This window comes from Hemiscyllium ocellatum, chromosome 10, assembly GCF_020745735.1.
Source record: "Hemiscyllium ocellatum isolate sHemOce1 chromosome 10, sHemOce1.pat.X.cur, whole genome shotgun sequence".
Taxonomy (NCBI): Eukaryota; Metazoa; Chordata; class Chondrichthyes; order Orectolobiformes; family Hemiscylliidae; genus Hemiscyllium; species Hemiscyllium ocellatum.
In genome coordinates this window covers 82,594,848-82,621,339 of record NC_083410.1, presented here as the reverse complement: position 1 = coordinate 82,621,339, position 26,492 = coordinate 82,594,848, and the positions used below count along the sequence as shown (strand labels likewise).

Sequence of the window (26,492 nt, the reverse complement as noted above, 5' to 3'; positions counted from 1 at the left end):
AAGGAAGAAATCATGAGAATTCATCAGAAAAGTACTGAAATAGCTCCACAGAGACTGGTATCTAATCACCAACTGACTATTATTTATACTTGAACAATCCTTCCCTTTAGTACTGCCTCATCCAGAGTCAGGCACCAGATTCTCATATCTTTAACACTTGCCCTTTTTAAATGTCAGTCAGGGCTCCCTGTCTGGGCCACATTAACATCCCCAATCAGGGAACTCATATTAGAAGGTGTCCAGTTACCTGGCCTCATTATAATCACTACAGATGCTGTAGTCATGGAAGATATAATTCTGTATATCAACTAGAAAAGTCAGATGGTCTGAGGTGTTTTTACGATAGTTTCTTAGAACAGTATGTCTGGAACCAACCAGGAACTGGCTAAACTAGACCTGGTACATTGTGTAATGTAATAGCTTTAATTAATGATCTTACAGTGAAGGTGCCCAGAGTAGCCGTGACCATAATAAAATTGAGCTTTCCATTCAGTTAGAAGGAGAGACAAGTAGACAAGATTACTTTTTAAAATCTAAGTAAGGGTAGTTATGAGGACTTGAAAGCAGAGCTGGCTAAAATGATTTGGCAAGTTAGTTTAAGAATAGGTCAATAGAGTTACAGTGGCAGACTTTTAAGGGGGCTATGTTAGATATATTCCTATGATAAGAAAAATTCTAAGGAATGAACTCACTATCTATAGTTAACAAGAAATGTTAAAGATTGTGTCAAATTTAAATTAAAAATGCATACAGTTTGCAAAGATTGGTTGCAGGTCAAAAAATGGACCAGATCATAAAATGATCAAAAAATTTAAAAGAAAATTTTGAATTGCTAGCTAGAACTCTAAAGCATATTGATTGCTGACTTTTACGTATTTTACGCCAAATATGAGTTGCATTGAGTTTTTTGGAAGGATCTTTGCCATGAGAGCTACCAAGTTTTCCCACCATTTCATACCAAATTCCTTTCATTGAGTACCTACACCGCCCTACATTCAATTCCAGCCCAGTGTTACTATGTGCCATTCCCAGAGCAACTTGCCATTGCTGGAATTATCTGGCATCCTTTAGGCCCATGTCATCTTTAAAAGCCCATTGTGCATCTTGACAAGCACAATTCCTGACACTTGCCTTGGACATAGCACACAGGGGGACATTGGCACCCTACTTGGTGGGCAGGGATCTACAGGTTCTGCTGGACAGCTTGATACAAATATAGGACATCCTCTTCTCCCCAGACCAGTAGTGGTGGCCACAATATCAGAGCATTCCAACCCTGGTCTGAGGTTACCACATGATTAAGTTTAGGGGAATGCCCAATATCCTTATACAGTCTGCCTGCATAAGTCTCACAATTTCTCTGATACTTCACACTCACTCACCTGCAAGATCTTTCTTCATTTGCTGTCATCTATCCTAGCTTTTGAGAGCACTAACCCTGAATGCTGTCCGTGCTCCTGACTCACTTGCTCAGGACATTTCCCCAGCTAGATAAAAATTAACACTTACTTTCATCTCCTCTAATCTCTCTCTCTCTCTCTCATTATTGGATGAAAAATAATCCCTGATTGTACAGAAAGAGTTAAGATGGGTGGTTGGCTACCTGTCTTTGAAATCCTCACTCTCTTTCAACAGAGAGCATCCTGATCCTGATAGCTTCAAGTGGCTGACTGACTGTGTCCAAACCCGTGGGCTGTGTGGGACCTCTTCAGTGAAGGCCAGCCCCCTTGATTTGACTGAGGTGTGCTGACAACTATGATAAGCTTCCTGCCTTTATGTCTGTGCTGAATGACAAGGCAGCACAGAAATAACATGAGCCTGGCTGGGGGAGTCAAGTGCACAATGGCATATTGCAGAAATACAAGGCAGGGAGGTTATTAGCATCCAAGTAAACTCAGAATGAGTGAGTGCCACACCAGCGAGTGAAGAGCCCATGATGCAGCTTTACCTACTCATGAGTTGGGTATGTCTTCCTGAGTACACAGTGACCTTGCTGCAACATTACAATGATGGTTGCAGATGCAACTTGTAGTTCAACATTGAAATGCAGAAGCATCTTGTAATAGACAAAGTCTTTTCCTTGGGGTCAGGGAGTCCAGAACTAGAGGGCATAGGTTTAGGGTGAGAGGGAAAAGATATAAAAGTTATCTATGTGGCAACTTTTTCACGCAGAGGGTGGTACGTGTATGGAATGAGCTGCCAGAGGATGTGGTGGAGGCTGGTACAATTGCAACATTTAAGAGGAATTTGGATGGGTATATGAATAGGAAGAGTTTGGAGGGATATGGGCCGGGTGCTAGCAGGTGGGACTAGATTGGGTTGGGATATCTGGTCAGCATGGACGAGTTGGACCGAAGGGTCTGTTTCCATGCTGTACATCTCTATGACTCTAAGTGGACCTGAGATGTGTCATAAGAATTCATAAGAGGCTGTAGGTAGCATTTGGCTAGTGCCCATGGAGCATGCCCTAAAATGTTGGTGCCCAGTGTCCAACATGGAGATTCTGCAGTGCAAGTGGATATAACTGATGTTTCAAGGTACCCACTGGTTTCCATGTTAAGATTTGTCGACATCTAGCTTTAACACATTTGGTAAGATAGGAAGCTGAATATTAATGAGGTGAGTTGGGATGTTAACATGGTGTTTAACAAACAATAATTAGCCATAATTAATAACTTGCCTCTGCCAAGCGAGAAATTTGTCATATCAAAATGGGCACAAGATACTCCAAATATGCCTCACCGGATTTCTCGTGCAATTCTATCGTAAAACCCATCATAGGCCACATTAATAAGACATCTACAAGATGTTGCCCTGGTAGTTTCTACAAATACATAAAATAAGAGTGAGTGTTGGTGCAATAGAAATTGAGACTGAGAACTAATAATAGAAAGTAAGGAAAGATAGGATGTTATTAAACTGGAACAGTGCAAAAAAGATTTACAAAAAAGTTGCCAAGACTGAAGCGTTTGAATTATAAGGAGAAGCTGGATAGGCTGGAATTTTTTTTTCACTGAAGCATAGAAGGATGAGGTGTGACTTATTGAGACTTTATAAAATCATGAGCAGCATAGAATAGGCCAGGTCTTTTCCCAGGGTAGAGGAGTCCAAAACTAGAGAGCATAAGTTTAAGCTCAGAGGGGAAAGATGTAAAAGGGATCTGAGGAGCAGCGTTTTCAACACAGAGGCATAAGACACAAGTTTCCAGCGGAAATGATAGAGGCGAATACAATTACAACATATAAGAGTCATTTGGAGAGTAGAGTAGCTTTCTATTTGTCATTTCTACCATATACAACAGGTACAGTAAATATGAGACAGTGTTCCTCCAGGACTGAGGGTGCTACATGGACAGCACAACCTACACAATCATACATTTCATAAAGTGCATAAGAAGTGCAAAACATGCAAATTACAGTTTAATAGATAAATGATAAATAGTAGACATTTTTCCATCAGCAACTCAAAATTGTGCAAAGAATTTTAGATGGGAAAGAGTCCAATCATCCCGTGTTAAGGAACCTGATGGCTCAGGGGAAGAAACTGTTCCACAGTCTGGCCGTGAGAGACCAAATGCTCGGTATCTTCTGCCAGATGGCAGGAGGGAGAAGAGTTTGAATGAGGGGTGTGTGGGGTATCCCACAATGCTCTTAGCCTTTTGGATGCAGTGTGTGGAGTAAATGTCTATAATGGAGGGTAGAGAGACCATGATGGTCTTCTCAGCTGTCCTCACAATCTGTTGTAGGGTCTTATGATCCGAGATGGTGCAATTCCCAAACCAGGCAGTGAATCAGCAGCTCAGGGTACTCTCAATGAACCCCTTGTTGAATGTGGTGAAGATAGTAGTTGGGAGGTGGGCTTTCCTCAGCCTATGCAGAAAGTAAAGACACTGCTGGGCTTTCTTGGCTGTGGAGCTGGTGTTGAGGGTCCAGGTGAGATTCATACTAGGTGTATGCTAAGAAATTTGGTGCTCTTCATGATCTCCATTGGGGAGCCATCGATTTACAGTGGAGAGTGTTTGCTCCGTGCCCTCCTGAAGTCAACAGCCATCTCCTTCATCTTGTCCACGTTCAGAAATAAGTTGTTGACTTTGTACCAGTACGTTAGCTGCTGCACCTCCTCTCTGTATGCTGACTCATTGTTTCTGCTGATGAGATCCACTGCAGTCATATCATCAGTGAACTTGATGATGTGGTTTGACCTGTGCATCACTGCACAGTTGTGTATCAGCAGGGTGAACAGCAGTGGACTGAGCACACATCCCTGGGCAGCCCCTGTTCAGTGTAATGGTGTTGGAGATGCTGTTCCCGATCCAGACTGACTGAGGCCTGCCAGTCAGGAAGTCCAGGATCCAGTTACACAAGGAGGTATTTAGGCCCAGCATACTCAGCTTTCCAGTCAGGTGCTGAGGAATGATGGTATTTAATGCCAAACTGAAGTCTATATACAGCAGTCTGACATAGGTGTCCTTCTTCTCCAGGTGGGTGAGGGCCAGATGGAGGGTGGTGGAAATGACATCATCTGTTGAGCGGTTGGGTTGATACGGAAACTGCAAGGTGTCCAGTGAGGAGGGCATCAGGGTCTTAAGATGCCTCATTATGAGCCTCTCAAAGCACTTGATGATGATGCGTGTTAGCGTAATGGGGCAGGACGCTAAAGACTTCTTCGGCAGAGGGCGACGGTAGTGACCATGAAGCACATTGGAACTATGGCGCAGCTCAGGGAGAACATCTGCCAGTACATCAGAGCATCCTCTAAGCTCTCTGCCAGGGATGGTTTCTGGTTCAGCAGCCTTACGTGGGTTAACTCTGCGTAGGGTTTTCCTCACATTGGCTGTGGTAAGACACACCTTGGACAGGTACATGGAGAGGAACGTTTTATGCAGATATGGGCCAAATGCAGGCAGATGGTTCTAGCTAGTTTAGGAAACCTGGTCAGCATGGATAAGTTGCACCAAAGGATCAATGACTCCAAATGTTAGAGGAATTGAACCAAATGTGTATATTAGTTTTCATACAGATGATATAAGTAACATTCCTAAAACAACAATAAATTAGGAAATGGAATACGGGGGAGATTTCGGTTCATCACAATTACCAATAAGTGATACTGAGTAAATTGTTGGATCTTTGGATTAAGAAGTGTCCAGGCTTCATTCTAGGTCTTAAAAGAAGTTGGTTGTGGGTTTAATTTTCCAAAATGCCCTGGATTTGGAAATGTTCCCATTATATTTGAAAATAGAAATTATAACTCCTTTATTCAAAAAGGGAGGGAGACAAGATGCAAGACATAACAGGCCAGTTACTTCAACATCTGTCATCAGGAAGTTATTAGAGGTTATTATTAAATAGGGTACTTTGATAAGTTTGAGGTAATCAGGCAGAGTCCACATAGTTTTGTGAAGGGGAAACCAGGTTAGACCAACCCCCCTGTTGTCATCTATCCAACCAAAATGAAAACTCTATTGGAATTATTTGAAGGAGTAACATGTGCTGTGGATAAAGAGGAACTGATGGCTCTACCATACTTAGATTTCTAGATGACATTTGATAAAGTGCCAAATAGGAGATCATTGCTGAAAATAAATGCTCATGTTAAAGGAGGTAGATTTTGGCATGGATAAATTGGTTGGTTAATAAGAAGCAAAAAGCAGGAATGTACTTTTCAGATATATTTGGCAAGATTTAATGAGTGATGTGCCACAGTGATCGGGCCTCAACTGTTCACAATTTATATAAATGACTTGGATGAAAGATGGAAGGCATAGTTGCCAAACTTGCTGATTTCAAAGAATTAAAAAAACATACTATCTAAGGGATTAAAGCAAGGAATTAAAGAGCTCTGACATGCAGAGAGATCTGGGTGTCCTAGTGCATGTATCACAATAAGTTAATATGCAAGCTAGTAGAAAGATATAATTTATCTGAGGAGAATTAAATACAACAGGAGTGACGTTGTGCTTCAGTTATCCAGGGCAATAATGAGACCACGCCTAGAGTACTGTGTAGTGTTTTTTTGCCTTGCTTATGTAAATATGTTATCACATTAGGAGCGGTTTAGAGAAAGCTTACCAGATGATGCTAGAACTCTTTTACTGACAGGCCTTGAACTACAAAAAAAAGTTCATTCAGTTTCAAAATTTAAATGCAACATTGTAAGCTAGATTTAATTTGTCATATGCCTCTGTCTTACAAAGGCTATTTGGCTTTGAAATTGATTAGTATTGTAAGCAATGAGATGCATGAGAGTATTTTTCCTGATAAGTATTCAAACTACCTTCAAACTATTAAAAGCCTTGCTGGGATCTCTAGTGTAATAATCCAAATGTATTCAAATGCCTAGAGGCCTCTTAAATTGATATAACTGTCAATATCTCTCATCTAAGGGATTAAAAAATCACCTCCTCCTGGATTGCTTTGTTTGGCAGGACATCAGTTGTAGTTTATGAAGAAATGGTAATCAATTGAAAAACTTCAATAAACACTTAACATTGATTTGACATCAGCTTGGCCATACTGGAGCTCCAGCTAATGACATCTATTTAAACATTTATGGCTGAACACAATTCAGCAGAAGAAAGAACCACCTCCTCTGGTTACCACCACCATTACCAGCACCATTTAAACGTCAAATACTTTCAGGCTATTTGGCTGATTGATTTCCTCTTGTTATTGCTTTTGATGTATAAGGCTTTGGTGCTTTCCAGCGTTCTTTAAAGTCACTGAAATTCATAGGGTATGACAATGACAGAGTTGGTCCTGCATCCAATGTTTCCATACAAACCAATTACTCTTCACTATGTGAGGATGCATTCGCTTCAGATCACAGCATGTGAAGGGGAATGCACACAGGCTGGGATAAATTTTTACAAGAGGTATACAGACAAAGGATAGAAAGGCCTGTCTGCAGGAAGCTGTGTATGCTCAAGGTGTTCCTATGTGAACTTCATTAAGGAATGCAAGCTGCTGCATTTTGGGAAAGCAAATCTTAGCAGAACTTATACACTTAATGATCAAGTTCTAGGGAGTGTGGCTGAGCAAAGAGACCTTGAAGTACAGATTCATAGCTCCTTGAAAGTAGAGTTGCAGGTAAATAGGATAGTGAAGAAAGTGTTTGGTATGCTTTCCTTTACTGGTCAGAGTACTGAGTACAGGAATTGGGAGGTCATGTTGCAGCTGTACATTGGTTAGGCCACTGTTGGAATATTGCTTGCAATCGGAAGAATGTTGTGAAACCTGAAAGGGTTCAGAAAAGATTTACAAGGATGTTGCCAGGGTTGGAGGATTTGAGCTATAGGGAGAGGCTGAATAGGCTGGGGCTGTTTTCCCTGGAGTGTCAGAGGCGAAAGATTACCTTATAGAGGTTTATAAAACCACGAAGGGCACGGATAGAGTAAATAGACAAGGTCTTTTCCCTGGGGCGGAGGAGTCTAGAACTAGAGGGCGTAGGTTTAGGGTGAGAGGGGAAAGTTATAAAAGAGACCTAAGGGGCAACTTTTTCACACAGAGTGTGGTACGTGTATGGAATGAGCTGCCAGAGGAAGTGGTGGAGGCTGGTACAATTGCAACATTTAAAAGGCATCTGAATGGGTATATGAATAGAAAGAGTTTGGAGGGATATGGGCCAGGTGCTGGCAGGTGGGAACTAGATTAGATTGGGTTATTTGTTCAGCGTGGACAAGTTGGACCGAAGGGTCTGTTTCTGTGCTGTACATCTCTATGACTCTCTGATTGTAAGGAGTAGTGTGTCTGATGTCTGCACTTCACAGAGAATGTGCTTTCTGAAAATTTCCACGTGCAATAGCAACAATTACTAACTCAGAGCATGAAAGGTGTTTCATTCTCAGTGGCTGTGGTGTTGACTGTGGCCATGCATCCTTAAGGCTACAGCTAGAGATATTTGGAACACTTTCCAGCTTCCTGTTCTCTTGTATAAGGGAGGTAATTGATGCGCTTTTGTTCAAAGAGAACTGTCTACGTTTTATTCTTTATATCAGAGAGCAAACAGGCTAAGGAGCTTGTGGCATTGTGCAAATTACAGGCTTACCCATGCTGTAGGCTGCTGCTGACTGCTCATATGTCACGTGTGGGAATATCAACTCATGGAGTAACAAACTTGAAAGGGGTTATATTGTCTCAAGATGCAGCTGGTGCATGACTGTAAGCAGTAAATCGTGCGTGTCAATGTTCTGTATCCTAGCAACAGTTATCATTACTTCATTCTGTGGCTGACCTCTTTGCCATATGTATTTGAACCACCACATTAAACCAAAATGAGACATCAAAGGCTATCCTCTAACCATGTGGCTGATGACTCTGCTGTGCAACCTACCCAGAGTATACTGGAGCATGATAAACATAGAGGTGAAATATTCATTAAGGACCTTGCTCATCTCCTGCGGTTCCACACGCATACATGTCCTGTTTGGTCCTTGAGGGGTCGTGTTCTCTCTCTAGTTATTCTTTTTCCTTTAATATACTTTGGATTCACCCTAATCTTTTCAGCCAAAGCTATCTCGTGCCCCCTTTTCACTGTCCTGATTTCCTTCTTCAGCAAACTCCTATTTCCCCTGCATACCTCCAGGAATTCCCTTGACCCCGGCTGCCTGTACCTTAGCCATGCCACCTTCTTTTTTCTGGTCAAAGCATCAATATCCCTTGTCATCAAATATTCCCTATTCCTGCCAACCTTGCCCTTCACCCTCACAGGAACATGCAGACCTTGAATTCTAACTATCACACTTATAAGGCCTCCCACTTGCCGGCGGTCCCTTTGCCTGCAACCAAACTACTCCAATCAACTCGTATAAGCTCGTAAATTTGCCTTGCCCCAATTTAGAACTTGAACTATGGACCAGTTTGTCCCGCTCCATAACTATTTTAAAATTAATAGAGCCATGGTCACTGGTCCCAAAGTGCTCCCCCACTGTCACCTCCATGACCTGTCCTGCCATATTTCCCAAGAGTAGGTTGAATTTTGTCCCTTCCTGAGTAGGAACCTCTATACAGAAGAACCTCGATTATCCAAAGGACACAGGTGGGGAGTATTTTGTTCGGTTAATTGAATACTGGATAATTGAATGCCGGATAATTGAGGTTCTTCTGTATACTGCTGAGGAAACTTTCCTGAACACACTTAACAAATTCCACCCCATCTAAGGCTTAATGCTCCGGCACACCCAGTCAAGTTAGGAAAATTAATATCCTCTACTATGACAACCCCATTGCTCCTGCAAGTCTCCACAATCTCCCCATATTTGTTCATCTAATTCTCATTGACTGTTTATGACCAGAGGAACCTCCATTATCTGAATGAGATGGGTGGGCACTACTTCATTTGGATAATTGATTATTTGGTTAATAATGCAATGTCTCCCCTCTGGGGCTCGGAGCTTCCTGAAGTTTCCATTTTTCTTGCTCTGCCTGCCTTGCTCCCTCTCTCTGTCACAGGGTTTGTTTCTGAGCAGACACACATTTGTGTGTAAGGGACCTCCCACTGCCCCCCTATCAGTTTACCGGGACTGACACAGTGAGCACTGGCTATGTCCGCTCCCTGTTCAGGAGACTAGGCAGCAGCATAGCGTGCACGAGCCCCCTCCCCCAACGTCGTCCACCCTTGCACACTATCTACCCCGCCCCCGTCTGCCCCCCCCAACCCCATCGAACACCGCCCCCACTCACCATCCGACCCGGCTGCCTGCCCCTGCCCCTGTGAGGCCCCTTCAGCCCTCACACCCCTGCCAACGCCCCCAACCTCATCCAACCCCATCCCCCCTCCCATCTGCCCCACCCCTGCCCCCATCCGCCCTGATCCCTGCTCCCATCAGCCCCCAACCCTGGTTCCCCCCTTCCCCAGGACAGCTGGACTGGACACCAACAGTTAGACTGCTGCTACCTTTGGGGGTGAGTCTCGAAATAGCGCACACACACAACTTTTTACTGTAACCTTTTGACAAGTTCCCCCTTTGCCCTGTACAGGACAATGTCAGAGACATTATCTGGGGAAGGGGGTGTTCAGGGTACACCCATGCAGAACTGCAGAGAAAGTGTGGGGAGAGTGAGAGGGCAGGTGGTCAGTCATTTGGAGACAGTGGCTGGGCTCCCATCATTGTTCAAAACTGCTCTTGGCAACATTTCAGTAAGCCAAATTCATTTTTAATCATTGTAAACAAAAGACATGATCAGTGTTGAAACACTTCTTTGATGTAATGTTTCTACCGGGGCCTTGAGATCGTCTTCGGATAATCTGAAATTTGGATAATTGATATTCAGATAATTGAGGTTCCTCTGAATTTATGTGTCCAATCAATTCATTATAAATGAATATTTTAGATAACACATTCTCATAGCTCATTTACTTTCCTCCATAGCCTGGTCCATCAAGATCCTCAATTAAATTCTCTGCAGCAACACTTAGACACGACGTTGCCTTTCAGAGAGCTGACAGCTGTGCCATACTTCTCCCTTGTTTGCAGGTCATTTGTGCATATATCCTGCCTCTAAGCTATCCTCTTAAATATTTGAAGTGTCAGTATCTCTGCTGCCGACTGCAAATGTGAGAATGAGTGATAGTGTTTCCTCATTATCGCTGGCTTCTTGGTATTCTACTTCATCCTGTTCCACCATGTTTGACCAGGTGATGGCTTTTAAGTTGCTGAAATAAGAACAATGCAAAGGAAGGTGCGGTGAAAGGACACGGTGTAGAGTGGGTGAAAGTAAGAGCTTTAGCATTTATATTAAAGGCAGTTATGGGATGAAGAAGCAGGATGTGAGGAGGAAGATTGGTTATGAGATTATTGTCATCTTCTATGTCACTGTATTGCCACTTAAACAATGGTGAGCACTCTGTTTTCCATGGAGGTAAAGATGTGCAGCTATGTCTGTGCCTCACCAGTTAGAGCAAGGGAATTATATCAATAAGTGTTGATGTGTAGTGTGAGTATGTTATGTTGAACTGAACCTATAAACATGTTATGTATGAATCTTGTTGGTAGATGAGCAAGACTGTTGATATATATTGCAGTTTATGAGGTCAACGATGTAACTGGTGGAATATCACATTTAAAGACAACTCTACTCACCTTGGCACTTGGATAAGATCATTAAACTTCCTGAGGATGAACCGTGTTATTGAATTGTACCTACTTGACTAAGGATTAATACACCATTGAAATTTTGAAGCTCATTCTCTCTCTCATGTTGCACTAGTCTCATGTCTTCCTCAGGTCAGCAGCATTATAGATTGAATTCCAACACCGATCCCAATCAGAACTCTTCTTTTAAAGTTATCCGGCTTGTTTTAAGTAATATAGGCTTGTTTTAACTAGTGCAAACCTTTCACAATTTTCGGAAAGCCCAACAGAGATGAACAGTTACTCAACAGTGCTGTTAGTACAGACTTCTCACTGAAATCATGGTAATTAGCAGGCAGCAGGAGATATTGCAATTTCCAATCCTATTTTCAGGGTTTGATCAAACTTTGGAGCTTTATTCTCAACCACAAAACTTATATCAAGTTTCAACGTTTCGAAGTTTCAAGCACATTTCAACAAATAAATCAGAATACAGAAAGTTAAAAAGCTATATTACCATTAATTGTTTTGTTTTGTCTTGTCATACTGAAGTAAATAGAACCTTCCACAGAGCACAATAAAATTTGTGGATTAAAAAGGACAGTTAAGTTGCAAGGCTACAAACGTAAGTCAGTTATAATAATCATCTTCATTAGATAAAATATACATCTGGAATATTTTGCTTACTGTATTTGCATGCATCATAATTGTATATGCTCAAATAAAAAGTGTACCAAAACAAACATGACTAGAAATAACCTGTCACAACTTTTGAACTCTGGCATCGCCATTCATGAAACTGATGAATTCATCTCATTTTCATGACTGTTGCATCGCTCCAAGTCCATTCAACATTGCAATCCTCCTTTTAGCAATGTAAATAACCTTAGTCAACACATTATAAGCAAATCATGCTCCAGTGTGTCTTTCCTCTTTGTAGTTGCTGTCACTATAAAAGGAAATTTAGTCAAATGGACTGAAACTGTCATGTCAGGGGTTACTGCTGAATATATAAATTGTCAGTATACATCATTGGTTATATAAAATATCAAATGACAAGAGGCTCTTGAGAGTGATGATTTTATGTTAAGCAACATGCTAACCAAATTCTGTAAATAGTTTAAATAATGTTTAATGTAAGGTTACTTTATTAACAACCTCACTTCTGGCAGTCTCTATTGACCAAGACCAAGGATAACCTGTTCTAAGTCCTACTATAATGATAACAGATAAGGCATATCAAAGCCATTTCAGAACAATGAGTTGGGGAAATGGTATGCCAGCAACTTCACTTCCTGATCCCTGCCCAGAATTAAGGCAGTGGAATCTTGGAAAGATGCTGTGTTTGCTCTAATGGGGAGAAAGCGATCAAGGCAGAGCCTCAGAAGGGATTTATGCCTTAAGTGTAATACTGAGGGCATGGCAGCAATGTAGAAAAATCTTTAATGATCTCGCTCATGTGGTCAACTTGAGTGCATCAGCATACCACTTCTCACACCTAACATACTGTATACTTCTCATGCTGTTCCATGGACCATACCCCTGTTACCAACCAAGCAGCAGACTGGAACAATCAAGACTCACCCGAGCAACTTTACAATACACCCCCAAACAAGTTCCAGTCTTGCTGCCTGCATGCACACAACTATTTACAAATCCAGAAACCCATTCAGCAAGGACAGACATAGCCAACCACAATGCCACAATGTGCAGAATGTTTTCAGGCTCTGAGTTACATGGATTAGAGTGAAATGGGCGGTAGAATTGGGAAAGGTGTGCAGTAAGGCTCATCTCAAGGACCACCTCCCGACATCTTGTATGCTTTACTCAAGTGTCATGGTGAAATCCTTGCTAGGAAATATCATGTTCTCAATTGTCAATCAGGAGGAATGCACGGCATTATAGGTAGAAGGTCATTGACCTTTTCTATTCTGCTGCACAAGTTCCACCATCTTCTTTCTGATACCTCAATCTTATTCCATCTCTGCTACTGAACACATCTCCCTCCAAAGCTCATGCCTAATAAGTCTCACAATGGTCTACAACAATTTTCCTCACTTACTGTCACCCACCCTTAGCCCCCCCCCACCAACTCTCCCTGACACCAGTAAACCTGTATGCTCTCTGCTCTGCAAGCTCACTGCTCCTATTGGCTAATTGACCATACCTTAAAGCCTTGGACTGGTATTGGAGGCTACCCTTGACTTGCTGTGGTGGGATTCCTGATTGAATGCTTTCTTCTTTCATTTGGCTGGGAATTGGATTCCAGCTTTCCACTGTGAACATTATGGGACGCACTATGGCACAATGCCTACTCTGATCTGTGATGTATCACCTGCTGATTCCTGTCTCACGGTCCACTATTGCACACCTCACCTGAAATGTCACTACTGCAAGTGGAAGATGGCATGAAGACTCAGACTCTGCCAATTAGCACAGATAGCTGTCACAGTCAATGCCTAATGGGGCTCTCGGTTCTCACAGTCAGGCAGTCTGTGCATGAGCTAATTACTAGAATTGTTGGGATCTGGCCTATGGGATTGGCAGTATGGAGCACAAACTTTGCTGCTGTCTCTTAGGATAAACATATTCATGCTTCAATCACTTCCACTCTTCCAGTGTGGGCTTACTGATGACTCTAAACCCAGACGCCCATCATCCATGTTGAGTTAGAACATTCACGGCCCATAGCTGGTCAAAGGCATACTGCAGTCTTCTCCAGACAAGGTCAGCAATCTTCCACCAGTTATGATTCAGCCAATGGGTAGCACTGTGCGGGAGCACTAAACCAGGAAAGAGTACCTATATGACACCCACACACTAAGGGATTGTAATAGGGTGCATAATTTATTTTGTGTTGTTGATGTGTTGCTGACCTCCAGATCTCAAAAGATAGTTACTGAGCCCTCAGGCTGGCAAGGCTGTATAGAATGCAGCATATCATCGTAAGCATTGATACAGTCTCAGGTGAATTTTGTAGAGCACCTCCCAGCGCAATCTGGGAGGTGATACTGTTGCTTAAGGAGACTGATTACTTGCTCCATGGTTTTGTGGGTTACTCCATCCTTCTTACGGAGGGCCTGATAACTGCATATACTGGAATGGCAAGAGGGATCATCAGCCACAAGTAGAGGGGTCACCTTTGTCATTAAGCATTCACCCTCCTGTGTGTTTTGGAGGCTTGAAGGCAGTTTGCATGTGGCTGCATACAAAATAACTAACAAGGCTACTGCCAATAAAGCAAGCATTCATCAAGGTGAAATTCAGAGTGTGGCAAAACACCAGCTGGTCAGAGATAGGTAGCCCCACAATTCCTGAATCTCTCCCCTTTTGAAATGGAGGTCCTCAGAGCAACATACATGCAATCAATGACACCCTACACTGCCGGGAAGTTTACTATATTCATGAACCCAAGTGTTTTTTTGCCCTAATTTTCTGTCCTCTAACAGAAAAGGACAAAGTCCCTTTCTTTCCCATATACAGTGCCTCTGTGACCTCTCTTATATGTGTAAAAATGGCCTGGTATTATGGTATATGCTGTTCCCTTTAGGAAGGTATCACTGATGTAGAAGTTTTTACATGGCAGTGACCTTCATGGCCACTACTAGGGCTGTCCGCACTCTGGCTTCGGGTCAGTGCGAAAGAGGTGACATACTCTACGGTGACCTCTTTATTAAAGTGGACCCTCTTCTGATATTGGTCAGACTTGTAATTAAGCAGAAATAAGGCTCCCAAAAGGCCCATGTTGCTAGAATCTTCTATGAAGAGTCCTGCTTCTTCTCACCCCTCACAAAGTTTCTGTTTTATTTCTCTTCGTCTTCATGTTACGTTGCAGGTGAGATAGTGCTGCACCCACACCTTTGTAAGGCACTGTTTTTCCTTGCTGACTGTGTGAAGCAATTATCTGCAAGTTTCTTAAGCAATTCAAAACAGTGCTTCCACAAACCCTAACTTACCAAAAATAAACCTAAACACTTCACCTCCGACTTGTAAAGTGGCAATTTAAATAGGAGAAAGTGAGGACTGCAGATCCTGGAGATCAGAGCTAAAAATGTGTTGCTGGAAAAGCGCAGCAGGTCAGGCAGCATCCAAGGAGCAGGAGAATCGACGTTTTGGGCATAAGCCCTTCTCCATTCCTGAAGAAGGACTCATGCCCGAAACGTCGATTCTCCTGTTCCTTGGATGCTGCCTGCCCTGCTGCGCTTTTCCAGCAACACATTTTCAGTGGCAATTTAAATAGTCCTAGAAAACACCAACCTTGTTTCAGGAATGGCAAATACAGACGTTACCTACATGTGTATTGACCAAATTTGGCTGACTGGTATCATGATAAAATCCATTGGAAGTCTTGGGGTACACACAAGAAATCATACCTCTGTAAGCCATTCTAACTCAGTAATGCATCATTCACCACACAGCAAGTAAACAGTGGTCAGTGTGCATGTGGAAACCCATGGTAGTCCTGCACTACCATCCTTCATTTCATGCCCACTGGCTTAATAGGCAAACCCTGGCAGTAAAATGTGCAACTTTATCGCTGTCAATTATTGAAATCTGTGCAACACTAATTCAAAATGATAAACATTTGCAGTACTGTGGTTAAGCTGATATGCTCCACATCCTTCATTTAATATGTTTGGTAGCTAGTAACATCTACGGATAAACTACAGAATATCAATGAAGAAAGTTAGTCATTAAGACTCTAGAGAAGTCACAATGTTGTACTTCATCACCCCGAAACTTTTTCTCCAATGTGAAAACACTTTGATCTTCATATTTCTTCCAATGGTCAACTCATTTTGTTCTTCGTTCGTGTAACTAACAAGAGTTAGCCATATTAAGAGAGTCGGTTTCCTTCCCTGGGTCTAGCCCTGCTTTTAGACTTGGCAAAACCTTGTCAAGATGTCAATCAATGACACTGTCAACATCAAAGGTCATGATATAATCATTTTCTGGTACTGTCAAATGTGACCTTTGCATGCTCACTGAAATATTTTGACTTGATATTTCCTCATAACATTGATTCTGGTTTCTCTACTTATATCTTACATTTAATTAGTACAATGTCAACTCAGTTTTGTTGTTTCTAAGATTATAAGGCAGTGGGTTCAAGCCTTATCAAGACCTTGAAATAAAATTGAGGTTGCCTTTTCAATATAGTAGTGAAAAAAAGTGTTACATTTTTCATGATGCATTTATTGTTTAGGGCATTAAGACAGGAGCTTTTGTGCTCAATCAGAGAAGAAAAGGACACCCTGTCCTAAATTAGTTCTTCAGCCAACAATATCAAAGCATAGATTCATATACCATAGAACATAGAATATAGAACATAGAACAATACAGCACAGAACAGGCCCTTCGGCCCACGATGTTGTGCCGAACATCTATCCTAGATTAAGCACCCATCCATGTACCTATCCAATTGCCGCTTAAAAGTCGCCAATGATTCTGACTCTACCACTCCCACGGGCAGCGCATTCCATGCCCCCACCACTCTCTGGGTAAAGAACCCACCCCTGACATCTCCCCTATACCTTCCACCCTTCACCTTAAATTTATGTCCCCATGTAACACTCTGTTGTACCCGGGGAAAAAGTTTCTGACTGTCTACTCTATCTATTCCTCTGATCATCTTATAAACCTCTATCAAGTCACCCCTCATCCTTCGCCGTTCCAACGAGAAAAGGCCGAGAACTCTCAACCTATCCTCGTACGACCTATTCTCCATTCCAGGCAACATCCTGGTAAATCTTCTCTGCACCCTCTCCAAAGCTTCCACATCTTTCCTAAAGTGAGGCGACCAGAACTGCACACAGTACTCCAAATGTGGCCTAACCAAAGTCCTGTACAGCTGCAACATCACTTCACGACTCTTGAATTCAATCCCTCTGCTAATGAACGCTAATACACCATAGGCCTTCTTACAAGCTCTATCCACCTGAGTGGCAACTCTCAAAGATCTATGTACATAGACCCCAAGATCCCTCTGTTCCTCCATCTGACTAAGAACCCTACCGTTAACCCTGTATTCCGCATTCTTATTTGTTCTTCCAAAATGGACAACCTCACACTTGGCAGGGTTGAACTCCATCTGCCACTCCTCAGCCCAGGTCTGCATCATATCTAAGTCCCTTTGCAGCCAACAACAGCCCTCCTCACTGTCCACAACTCCACCAATCTTTGTATCATCTGCAAATTTACTGACCCACCCTTCGACTCCCTCATCCAAGTCATTAATAAAAATTACAAACAGCAGAGGACCCAGAACTGATCCCTGCGGAACTCCACTTGTAACTGGGCTCCAGGCTGAATATTTACCATCTACTACCACTCTCTGACTTCGACCGGCTAGCCAGTTTTCTATCCAATTGGCCAAATTTCCCTCTATCCCATGCCTCCTGACTTTCCGCATAAGCCTACCATGGGGAATCTTATCAAATGCCTTACTAAAATCCATGTACACTACATCCACTGCTCTACCCTCATCCACATGCTTGGTCACCTCCTCAAAGAATTCAATAAGACTTGTAAGGCAAGACTTACCCTTCACAAATCCGTGCTGGCTGTCCCTAATCAAGCAGTGTCTTTCCAGATACTCATAAATCCTATCCCTCAGTACCCTTTCCATTACTTTGCCTACCACAGAAGTAAGACTAACTGGCCTGTAATTCCTGGGGTTATCCCTATTCCCTTTTTTGAACAGGGGCACAACATTCGCTACTCGCCAGTCCCCTGGTACCACCCCCGTTGACAGTGAAGACGAAAAGATCACTGCCAACGGTACTGCAATTTCCTCTCTTGCTTCCCACATAATCCTAGGATATATCCCGTCAGGCCCGGGGGACTTGTCTATCCTCAAGTTGTTCAAAATGTCCAACACATCTTCCTTCCTAACAAGTATCTCTTCTAGCTTACCAGTCCGTTTCACACTCTCCTCTTCAACAATACGGTCCCTCTCGTTCGTAAATACAGAAGAAAAGTACTCATTCAAGACCTCTCCTATCTCTTCCGACTCAGTACACAATCTCCCACTACTGTCCTTGATCGGACCTACCCTCGTTCTCGTCATTCTCATGTTTCTCACATAAGCATAAAATGCCTTGGGGTTATCCTTGATCCTATCCGCCAAGGACTTTTCATGCCCTCTCTTAGCTCTCCTAATCCCTTTCTTCAGGTCCCTTCTGGCTATCCTGTATCCCTCCGCTGCCCTGTCTGAACCCTGTTTCCTCAACCTTATGTAAGCCTCCTTCTTCCTCTTTACTAGACATTCAATCTCCCTCTTCAACCAAGGCTCCCTCACACGACCATTTCTTTCCTGCCTGGTAGGTACATACATATCAAGGACGCGTCGTATCTGCTCCTTGAAAAAGTTCCACATTTCCACCACATCCTTCCCTGACAGCCTATGCTCCCAACTTATGCTCCTCCAACCCTGTCTTACAGCATCGTAATTTCCCTTCCCCCAATTGTAAAATCTACCCTGTTGTGCGCACCTATCTCTCTCCATAACCAAGGTGAAAGTCACAGAATTGTGGTCACCATCACCAAAATGTTCACCCACTAACAAGCCCATCACTTGTCCCGGTTCATTACCGAGTACCAAATCCAATATGGCCTCCCCTCTGGTTGGACAATCTACATACTGAGTTAGAAAAGCTTCCTGGACACACTGACAAACACCGCCCCGTCCAATCTACTTGATCTAAAGAGCTTCCAATCAATATTTGGGAAGTTGAAGTTGCCCATGACTACGACCCTGTGGCTTCTGCACCTTTCCAAAATCTGTTTCCCAATCTGTTTCTCCACATCTCTGCTGCTATTGGGGGGCCTATAGTAAACACCCAACAAGGTGACTGCACCTTTTCTATTTCTGACTTCAGCCCATACTACCTCCAAAGGCAGATCCCCCTCAAACTTCCTTTCTGCAGCTGTTATACCATTCCTAATTAGCAATGCCACCCCCCCCCTCCTTTTTTACCACCCTCCCTAATCTTACTGAAAGATCTGTAACCAGGAACCTCCAACAACCATTCCTGTCCCTCATCTATCCACGTTTCCGTGATGGCCACAACATCGTAGTCCCAGGTACCGATCCACGCCTTAAGTTGACCCACCTTATTTCTGATACTCCTTGCGTTGAAGTATACGCACTTGAGCCCATCTCTGTGTCCGCAAGTATTCCCTGTCAGTGCTACCTTCTCCACAGCCTCCCTACATTCTTGGACATCCTGACAAACAGCTAGCTTACTTGCTGGACTACAAGTCCGGACCCCATCCCCCTGCCAAATTAGTTTAAACCCCCCCGAAGAGTGCTAGCAAACCTACCCCCCAGGATATTGGTGCCCTTCTGGTTCAGGTGCAACCCGTCCTGTTTGTACAGGTCCCACCTTCCCCAGAATGCAGTCCAATTGTCCAAATACCTGAAGCCCTCCCTCCTACACGATCCTTGCAGCCACGTGTTCAACTGCACTCTCTCCCTATTCCTTGCCTCACTGTCACATGGCACCGGCAACAACCCAGAGATGACAACTCTGTCTGTCCTAGCTTTTAGCTTCCAGCCTAACTCCCTGAGCTCTTGAATGACCTCCCCACCCCTCTTCCTACCTATGTCGTTGGTGCCAATGTGTACCACGACTTCTGGCTGCACACCCTCCCCCTTAAGGATTCTGAAGACACGGTCCGAGACGTCTCGGACCCTGGCACCCGGGAGGCAACAAACCATCCGAGAGTCTCGCCCATGTCCACAGAACTGCCTGTCCGTCCCTCTAACTAGAGAGTCTCCTATAACTAGCACTCTCCTCCTCTGCCCCTTTCCCTTCTGAGTCTCAGAGCTAGACCTCACGCCACAGACCCCGTCACTGCAGCTTACACCTGCAAGGCTGTCCCCCCCCCCAACAGTTTCCAAAGCTGTATACTTATTGTTTAGGGGAACGACCACAGGGGAACCCTGCACTGCCTGCTTCTTCCCCTTCCCACCTCTAACTGTTACCCAGCTACCTGTTCTCCGGCGTAACTATGTCCCTGTAGCTTCTATCAATCACCCTCTCAGCCTCTCGAATAATCCTCAGTTCATCCAACTCCAGTTCCAGTTCCCTAACTCATTCGGTGAGGAGCAGGATCTGACTGCATTTCCTGCAGACGAAGTCGGCAGGAGTATCGGTGGTCACCCCTACCTCAAACATCCTGCAGAAGGAACATTCCACTGCCTGCGCTGCCATGACTGTACACTTTGTCTCCAAAACAAGAACACTGAGTCTATAACACTGAGTCGCTTACCTGTGGACTTTGAAGTTAGGTTAGGGGAGGAGGATGGGAGGGAGGCCCTACGAAGTAGGGCCTGGGGTCTAGAACACACCCACTCAAATACCAATCACTTACCTTCCTGACCAGCTCTGTGCTCCAACCTCACTTCCGCCCAGCTCGCGCCGCTCTCTGCGGTGAAAAGACCGTTGTCGTCGAGGTAAGTTCTTTAAATACCAATCACTTACCTACCCGACCAGCTCTGCGCTCCAACCTCACTTCCGCCCAGCTCACGCCGCTCTCTGCGGTGAAAAGGTGTTTATGAACTTTACTGCGCACAAAATGGCCTGCTCACAGACATAATTGTTTGTGATAATTGTGATCTGGTCATAAAATAAATGTCCTTTCTGTAATTGAGAAAGTAGATGTGACAACACATACTCGAAGATAAAATCAAGGAAAATGTTTGATGGAATTGAAGTCAACCCAAAATTGCCAAACCATTTAGACCTGCAGATTCCAGCAAATATGCAACTCCAATAATGCAAATCTTTTTGGAGCACTTTGAGTGCTTCAATAAATGTAGGTTGGGACAAAAAACTACACAGAGCACAACCATTGCATTGTCACCAATATCACCAACAAAATGAGTGATTCAATAGTCAAGGCTTCAAGTTTTGACCTTGCATGAAAACCTTAGAGTTCGATTTCCCATGAAAATTCTGTGTCTACACTAAAAAGGATCCACATTCTGCATTCAAAACTTTATTATCCCCGTGTTAATAATGCTTTAAAGGTCTAAGTGCTTAACACTTTTATAGCATTGTAAAAACCATAGGTTTTTCAAGAGCAGATTAGCGACTGAGTTTTTTTTCTTCTGGGCAATATCACACATTTTTGCGTGGCTGATTAGTTTTGTACCTCAAGTATACTAGGTGCTGGACAAGCAATAAATTGGCATCAACTGGCATAGATGATATTGGGAGGCACAGGGTGATTGAGAGTTTGCAATTTGATATCGAGGACATAGATGTGGCATTGGAAATAGTTGAGGGGTGAGGGCGAGATGGCCTAACATTAGATTAGATTAGATTAGATTCCCTACAGTGTGGAAACAGGCCCTTCGGCCCAACAAGTCCACACTGACTCTCCGAAGAGTAACCCACCCAGTCACATCTTTCAATATAACAGGGACAAAGTGTGAGTAAACTGAGGAAATCTGCCTTCGTTGTCACCTGCACTCTGTTTCCAGAATAAGTCAGCCAAGTTTTGTCCATGTTGCTGGAGAGAAGATCATAGCATGTGCGAGACTTGCTACCGAAGCACATCCAGTGAGTTGGAAATCTCCTAACTTGGTCTACCCACCATAATAGTGAAAGTCAAACCCACTGTCAGCTTTAACTATTTTCTTTCTATACGGATGTTCTACGTACCAGTTTTATAAATAGCATTTAAAAACCGAAAGAACTGTGGATGCTGTAAATCAGAAACAAATCAGGAAGGGTCACCTGACCTGAAACGTTAACTCTGTTTTCTCTTCACAGATGCTGCCAGATCTGCTGAGCTTTTCCAGCAACTTCTGTTTTTGTTAGAAATAGTAATGTTTAAGATCGAATGCGTCCCTATTGTTTTGATCTTATTGTCAGAGAAATTTGACTTACTTTACCACACTCTCTGAAATATTGGGAAAATTGTGAAAATGTTTCTGCTTCTCTGTAGGACCCATCTTGCTGGGAGGATGTTTTGGAAAGGAGTAGGATGAAAGGTGTGTGTCAAACAGAAGACTGCAATGGAACTGTTGCAGTAAGTGCATTTCTCATTTCTATGCACCAAATATATGAGATGATCACTACCCTAACAAAAATAGTGGTTAGAATGATGAAAAACATTTTTTGAAAAAAAGAAAAGCCAATTTCCTTTCTTTTCTGTTGCCTGATTCCCAAAATAGCGTCAAATTACATTTATCTGCTGACTTCCATGTTTTGAAATATTTCAAGTCAAATAACAGAGCCAATAACAAATAAAACTTGACATCAAGTCACAGAAAGAAATATAGGGTAGATGGCCAAAAGCTTGGTCAAAGAGGTGAGTTTCAAGAAATGATGAAGGAGAAGTCAGAAGTAGAGAGCTGGAGAATTTAAGGAAGGAATTCCAGAACTTAGGGCTGAAGGAGTTCGGCATGGCCGCCTTAAATAAAAGAATGAAATCAGGATGTACAAAAGTACATAACTAGATAAGTGCAGAGGTCTCAGAGGTATGTGGAGCTACAGAATTCATAGAATCCCTACTGTGTGGAAACAGACCCCTAACTAATTCACCTAACCCACAGATCCCCGAACACTATGGGGAATTTACCTAACCTGCACATCTTTGGATTGTGGGAGGTAACCGGAGCACCTGAAGGAAACCCACGCAGACACAGGGAGAATGTGCAAACTCTACACAGACAGGCACCCAAGGCTGGAAACAAACCCTGGTCCCTGGCACTGTGAGGCAGCAGTACTAGCCTCTGAGCCACCGTGCCACCCCATTGAATTGATTTCCCCAACTACAAGATTACAAAGATTGGAAAGGAATGGCCATGGAAGTGCTCAAAGAAAACACATGAATTTTAAAATTGAGGCCTTGCCAGACCAGCAGTCGCTGGGTCATGAAGCACAAATATGATAGATAACTGAAATTGCCAAAAATTGCATTCTACACTTTCCTTACCCCAATTTTCTGTTTCAGACGGAAAAAGGCTACTAGCTAATCCAGACCATAGGAAATGCATATCGTCTGTGTTCACAGATAACCTATGGGTTTTCCCTCTGAATTAACTGGCTGCCGCCAAAGCTGCCATCCCAGTCCAAGGATGGTATCACATTCCCATGATCTGCTGGCCTAAGCAAAAGCTAGGAGCTCAGCAATGAAACCAGGAACTTTGACTGCTACTTAATTTGGCAGGGGCTGTGCTGTATGGAGAAGGCAGGAATTTTTAAAATTTCCAGATGGAGGGGAAGCAGCTTTGGGAGTGGAGGAAAGTTGGGTTTTGGGTGGGTGTGGGTACAACGGTGCTATGCCTAACCCTCTTTGCTTTGAATTACTTTCCCCTCTAGTTTTTTGTATGAGGTCATGGCATTTATCTGATGGCCTCTTCACATTTTGAGTGTCAGTTTTACTGCCAGCACAACCAAGTGACCCCTAAATGGGTTCTTGTCCATGGAAATGCACTTCTTACAGATAGAATCTTACAGATCTAAATGACCTGGATTGTGGTGTGTCTTGTAGCATAATCTCACAAGAATTTGGCAAAGACTATCTCAAGGTTGGGGGTATCTCATGCCATCTTCCCTACATCGGGAAGACTGAGCATAAATTTAGGAAACACCTCATTGAGCATGGCAGCTGGGTCCACAGAGGCCGACTGGACCTCCCAGTCACAGCCCATTTCAATTCCCCCAACCATTCCCTTTCTGTATTGACCACCTTTGGCCTCCTCCATTGCCAAAACAAACTACAGCTACTTTTGGAGGAACAACACCTTAGCTTCCACTTGGGTACCCTACAGCCCGGCAGGCTCAACATTGAGTTCTCCAACTTCAAATAATTCCCTCCCCATCCCCCGACTCCCTTCCAAGTCCCTCCCCTCCCTTCCACTGCTCCCTGCCACCAACCCGATTCATTCCTCCCATTCACTAACCAGGCCGTACCCTGTCTTCACCTAGCCCCATTTCACTACCCTGTCCCCGACACCCCCTTTATCTGCAGCTCCCCCCACATGCACCCCCACTTCTGAAGAAGGGTTACACCCAAAACATCAACTTCTGCACCTCCTGATGCTGCCTGGCTTGCTGTGTTCTTCCAGCCTCCTGCCTGTCTACTTTGGATTCCAGCATCTCCAGTTTTTTTTTGTCTATGACAATTGGCATGGCAAGTTTCTTACTAGAAAGCAGCAAGTTGCCAATTAAGGGGGCTTTATCTTTTTATTTGTAGGACATAGGCATCGCTGGCTGGCCAGCATTTATTGCTCATACCTAGTTGCACTTCAGAAAATGGTGGTGAGTTGCCATCCTACACCATTGCAGCCCACATATTGTAGATTAATCCACAATGCCCTTAAGAAGGGAATTCCAGTATTTTGACCCAGCGACAGTGAAGGAACGGCGATATATTTCCAAGTCAAGATGGCGAATGGCTTGGAGGGGAACTTGCAGGTTCTGGTGGTCCATATATCTGCTGCCCTTGTCCTTCAAAATGGGAAGTGTTTGTGTACTGGGAAGGTGCTGTCTAACGATCTTTGGTGAATTTCTACAGTGCATCTTATAGCTAGTACACTGCTGTTAATGAGCGCTGGTGGTGGTGGGATTGAATGCTGTGTATGTGCTGCCAATCAAGCAGGCTGCTCTGTCCTGGATGGTAACAAGCTTCTTGAGTATTAATGGAGCTGCACCATCCAGGCAAGTGGAGATTATTTCATCATACTCTTGACTGGTGCATTGTAGATGGTGGACAGGCTTTGCAGAGTCAGGAGGTGAGTTACTTGCTATAATATTCTTCGCCTCTGACCTGATGTTGTAGCCTGCTGTTATATGGCAGGTCCAGTTAAGTTTCTGGTTAATGGCAACCCCCAGGATGTTGATAGTGAGAATTCCAGTAATGATAACCCATTGAGTGTCAAGTTGCAATGGTTAAATTGTTTCTTGTTGGAGATTGGAGATTTGTTTGTTAAATGCCTTGTTAATGGTCAAGCTCACCTCATAAATGCATAGCCCCCTATCTTATCAAAAACACCAAACAAATTAGTCATGAAGAAATCTCAAAGCAAAAATCAACGCAGATACCTGATGACTTCAGCTCACAACTTGCTGCAAAGGACCTCAGTGTTGGACACTGGGCACCAACATCCCAGGATATGTTCCATGTGCGCCAACCACAGATGCCCCATGTCCATGGACTTTGGCATCTGATACGTGTCAGCCTCAATGAATCTACATGGCACATCTGTGATACACTTACAAAATTCTCCTACACTACAATTGTACATCATTGTGATTCTGCAGCAAGGACACTGTGAAGTCAGGGAGATGGATCCAGTTCATGGAGTGGACCAGGCTGCATCTCCAGGCTCTTCTTTTGCTTTCACATCTTTCAGTCACTCTAAACTGACCCGGATGCATGCAGCATTCCTGCCTTACATTACCTTACCTCCCCTTTGTGTGTTTTGCCTCCTTAGCCAGAGCTACAAGGATCATATTTCTTATGTATTGTGGTATCATTGAGCACAGTCCCCTATCTCAACTATTGTTGCCTTGTTGGGGCCATTTTTCTTTCTAGAATGAAATAGTTAGGTCCTAGAGAAGGTGAAAGTAGGTTTCACATCTTTACTTTCCATCCATGTGGGGATGTGTGCCAAGCAAGTGAGTAGGTAGTGCAGATGGCATGCAGGGTTAGTGGTGTTGAGAGTGAGGGTGAGCAACAGTGACTGAGCAAAGGTGTTGCAAGCAATAATCAGTGTGGTAAGACATAAGTCTAAGTGGGAGGCGGGTACAGTAGCAGACAGAGAGCGAGTGTCAAGTATCAAAGAAAATATGGTGGCACTTACACTGGCAGAGTGTGGAAGAATATTTACCTTCTTCCTGCAGTGATGGCCATTCCTCCAGATGGCTGTGACTACTCTGACCCAGGTCCTTAGACCAGGCTGGTACAGAGTAGTAACATCGTCTCCACTGCTGGTTCTGCTGAAAAAGGAAGGCCTACCTCCACATCATCCCGCCCAGCAGAACTTCCCGGCCTGTACCTGCACAATGAGATATCAATTACCCATATCTGCTTTGTTCAGGTTTTTGTAGGCTCGTAGAGAAACATCAACAGTTGGGTTCAATTCCCACACCAGCTGAGGTTACGATGAAAAACTCTCCTTTTCAACTTCTTCCGTTGTCTGAGGTGTGGTGACCCTCAGGTTAAACCATCATCTGTCATCTCTCTCTAACAAGAGAGCAGCCCCATGGTCTGTAAGACTATGGTGACTTGACTGCACCACCAGAGGTGCCATCTTTCAGATGAAATGTTAAACCAAGATCTCTTGGTCAGACTGATCTAGCAGGATAGAAGTCATACATTTATCATAGAATTATACTCCATTATGTGCAATGCACTCTTCTACAGAGTAAAGTCACACATATTTATTATTAAATAAAAC

The 26,492-nt window shown here is 43.6% G+C and overlaps 1 protein-coding gene across 1 annotated transcript in view; it reads left to right on the top strand.

The window, feature by feature from the left end:
* prkn (parkin RBR E3 ubiquitin protein ligase) overlaps window positions 1–26,492 on the top strand; it is a 1,131,251-nt gene that overhangs the window by 568,971 nt on the left and 535,788 nt on the right. The window contains exon 5 of the mRNA XM_060831013.1: window positions 22,031–22,114. Within this exon, the coding sequence (XP_060686996.1) occupies window positions 22,031–22,114 (84 nt within the window). The remainder of the gene's footprint in view (window positions 1–22,030; window positions 22,115–26,492) is intronic.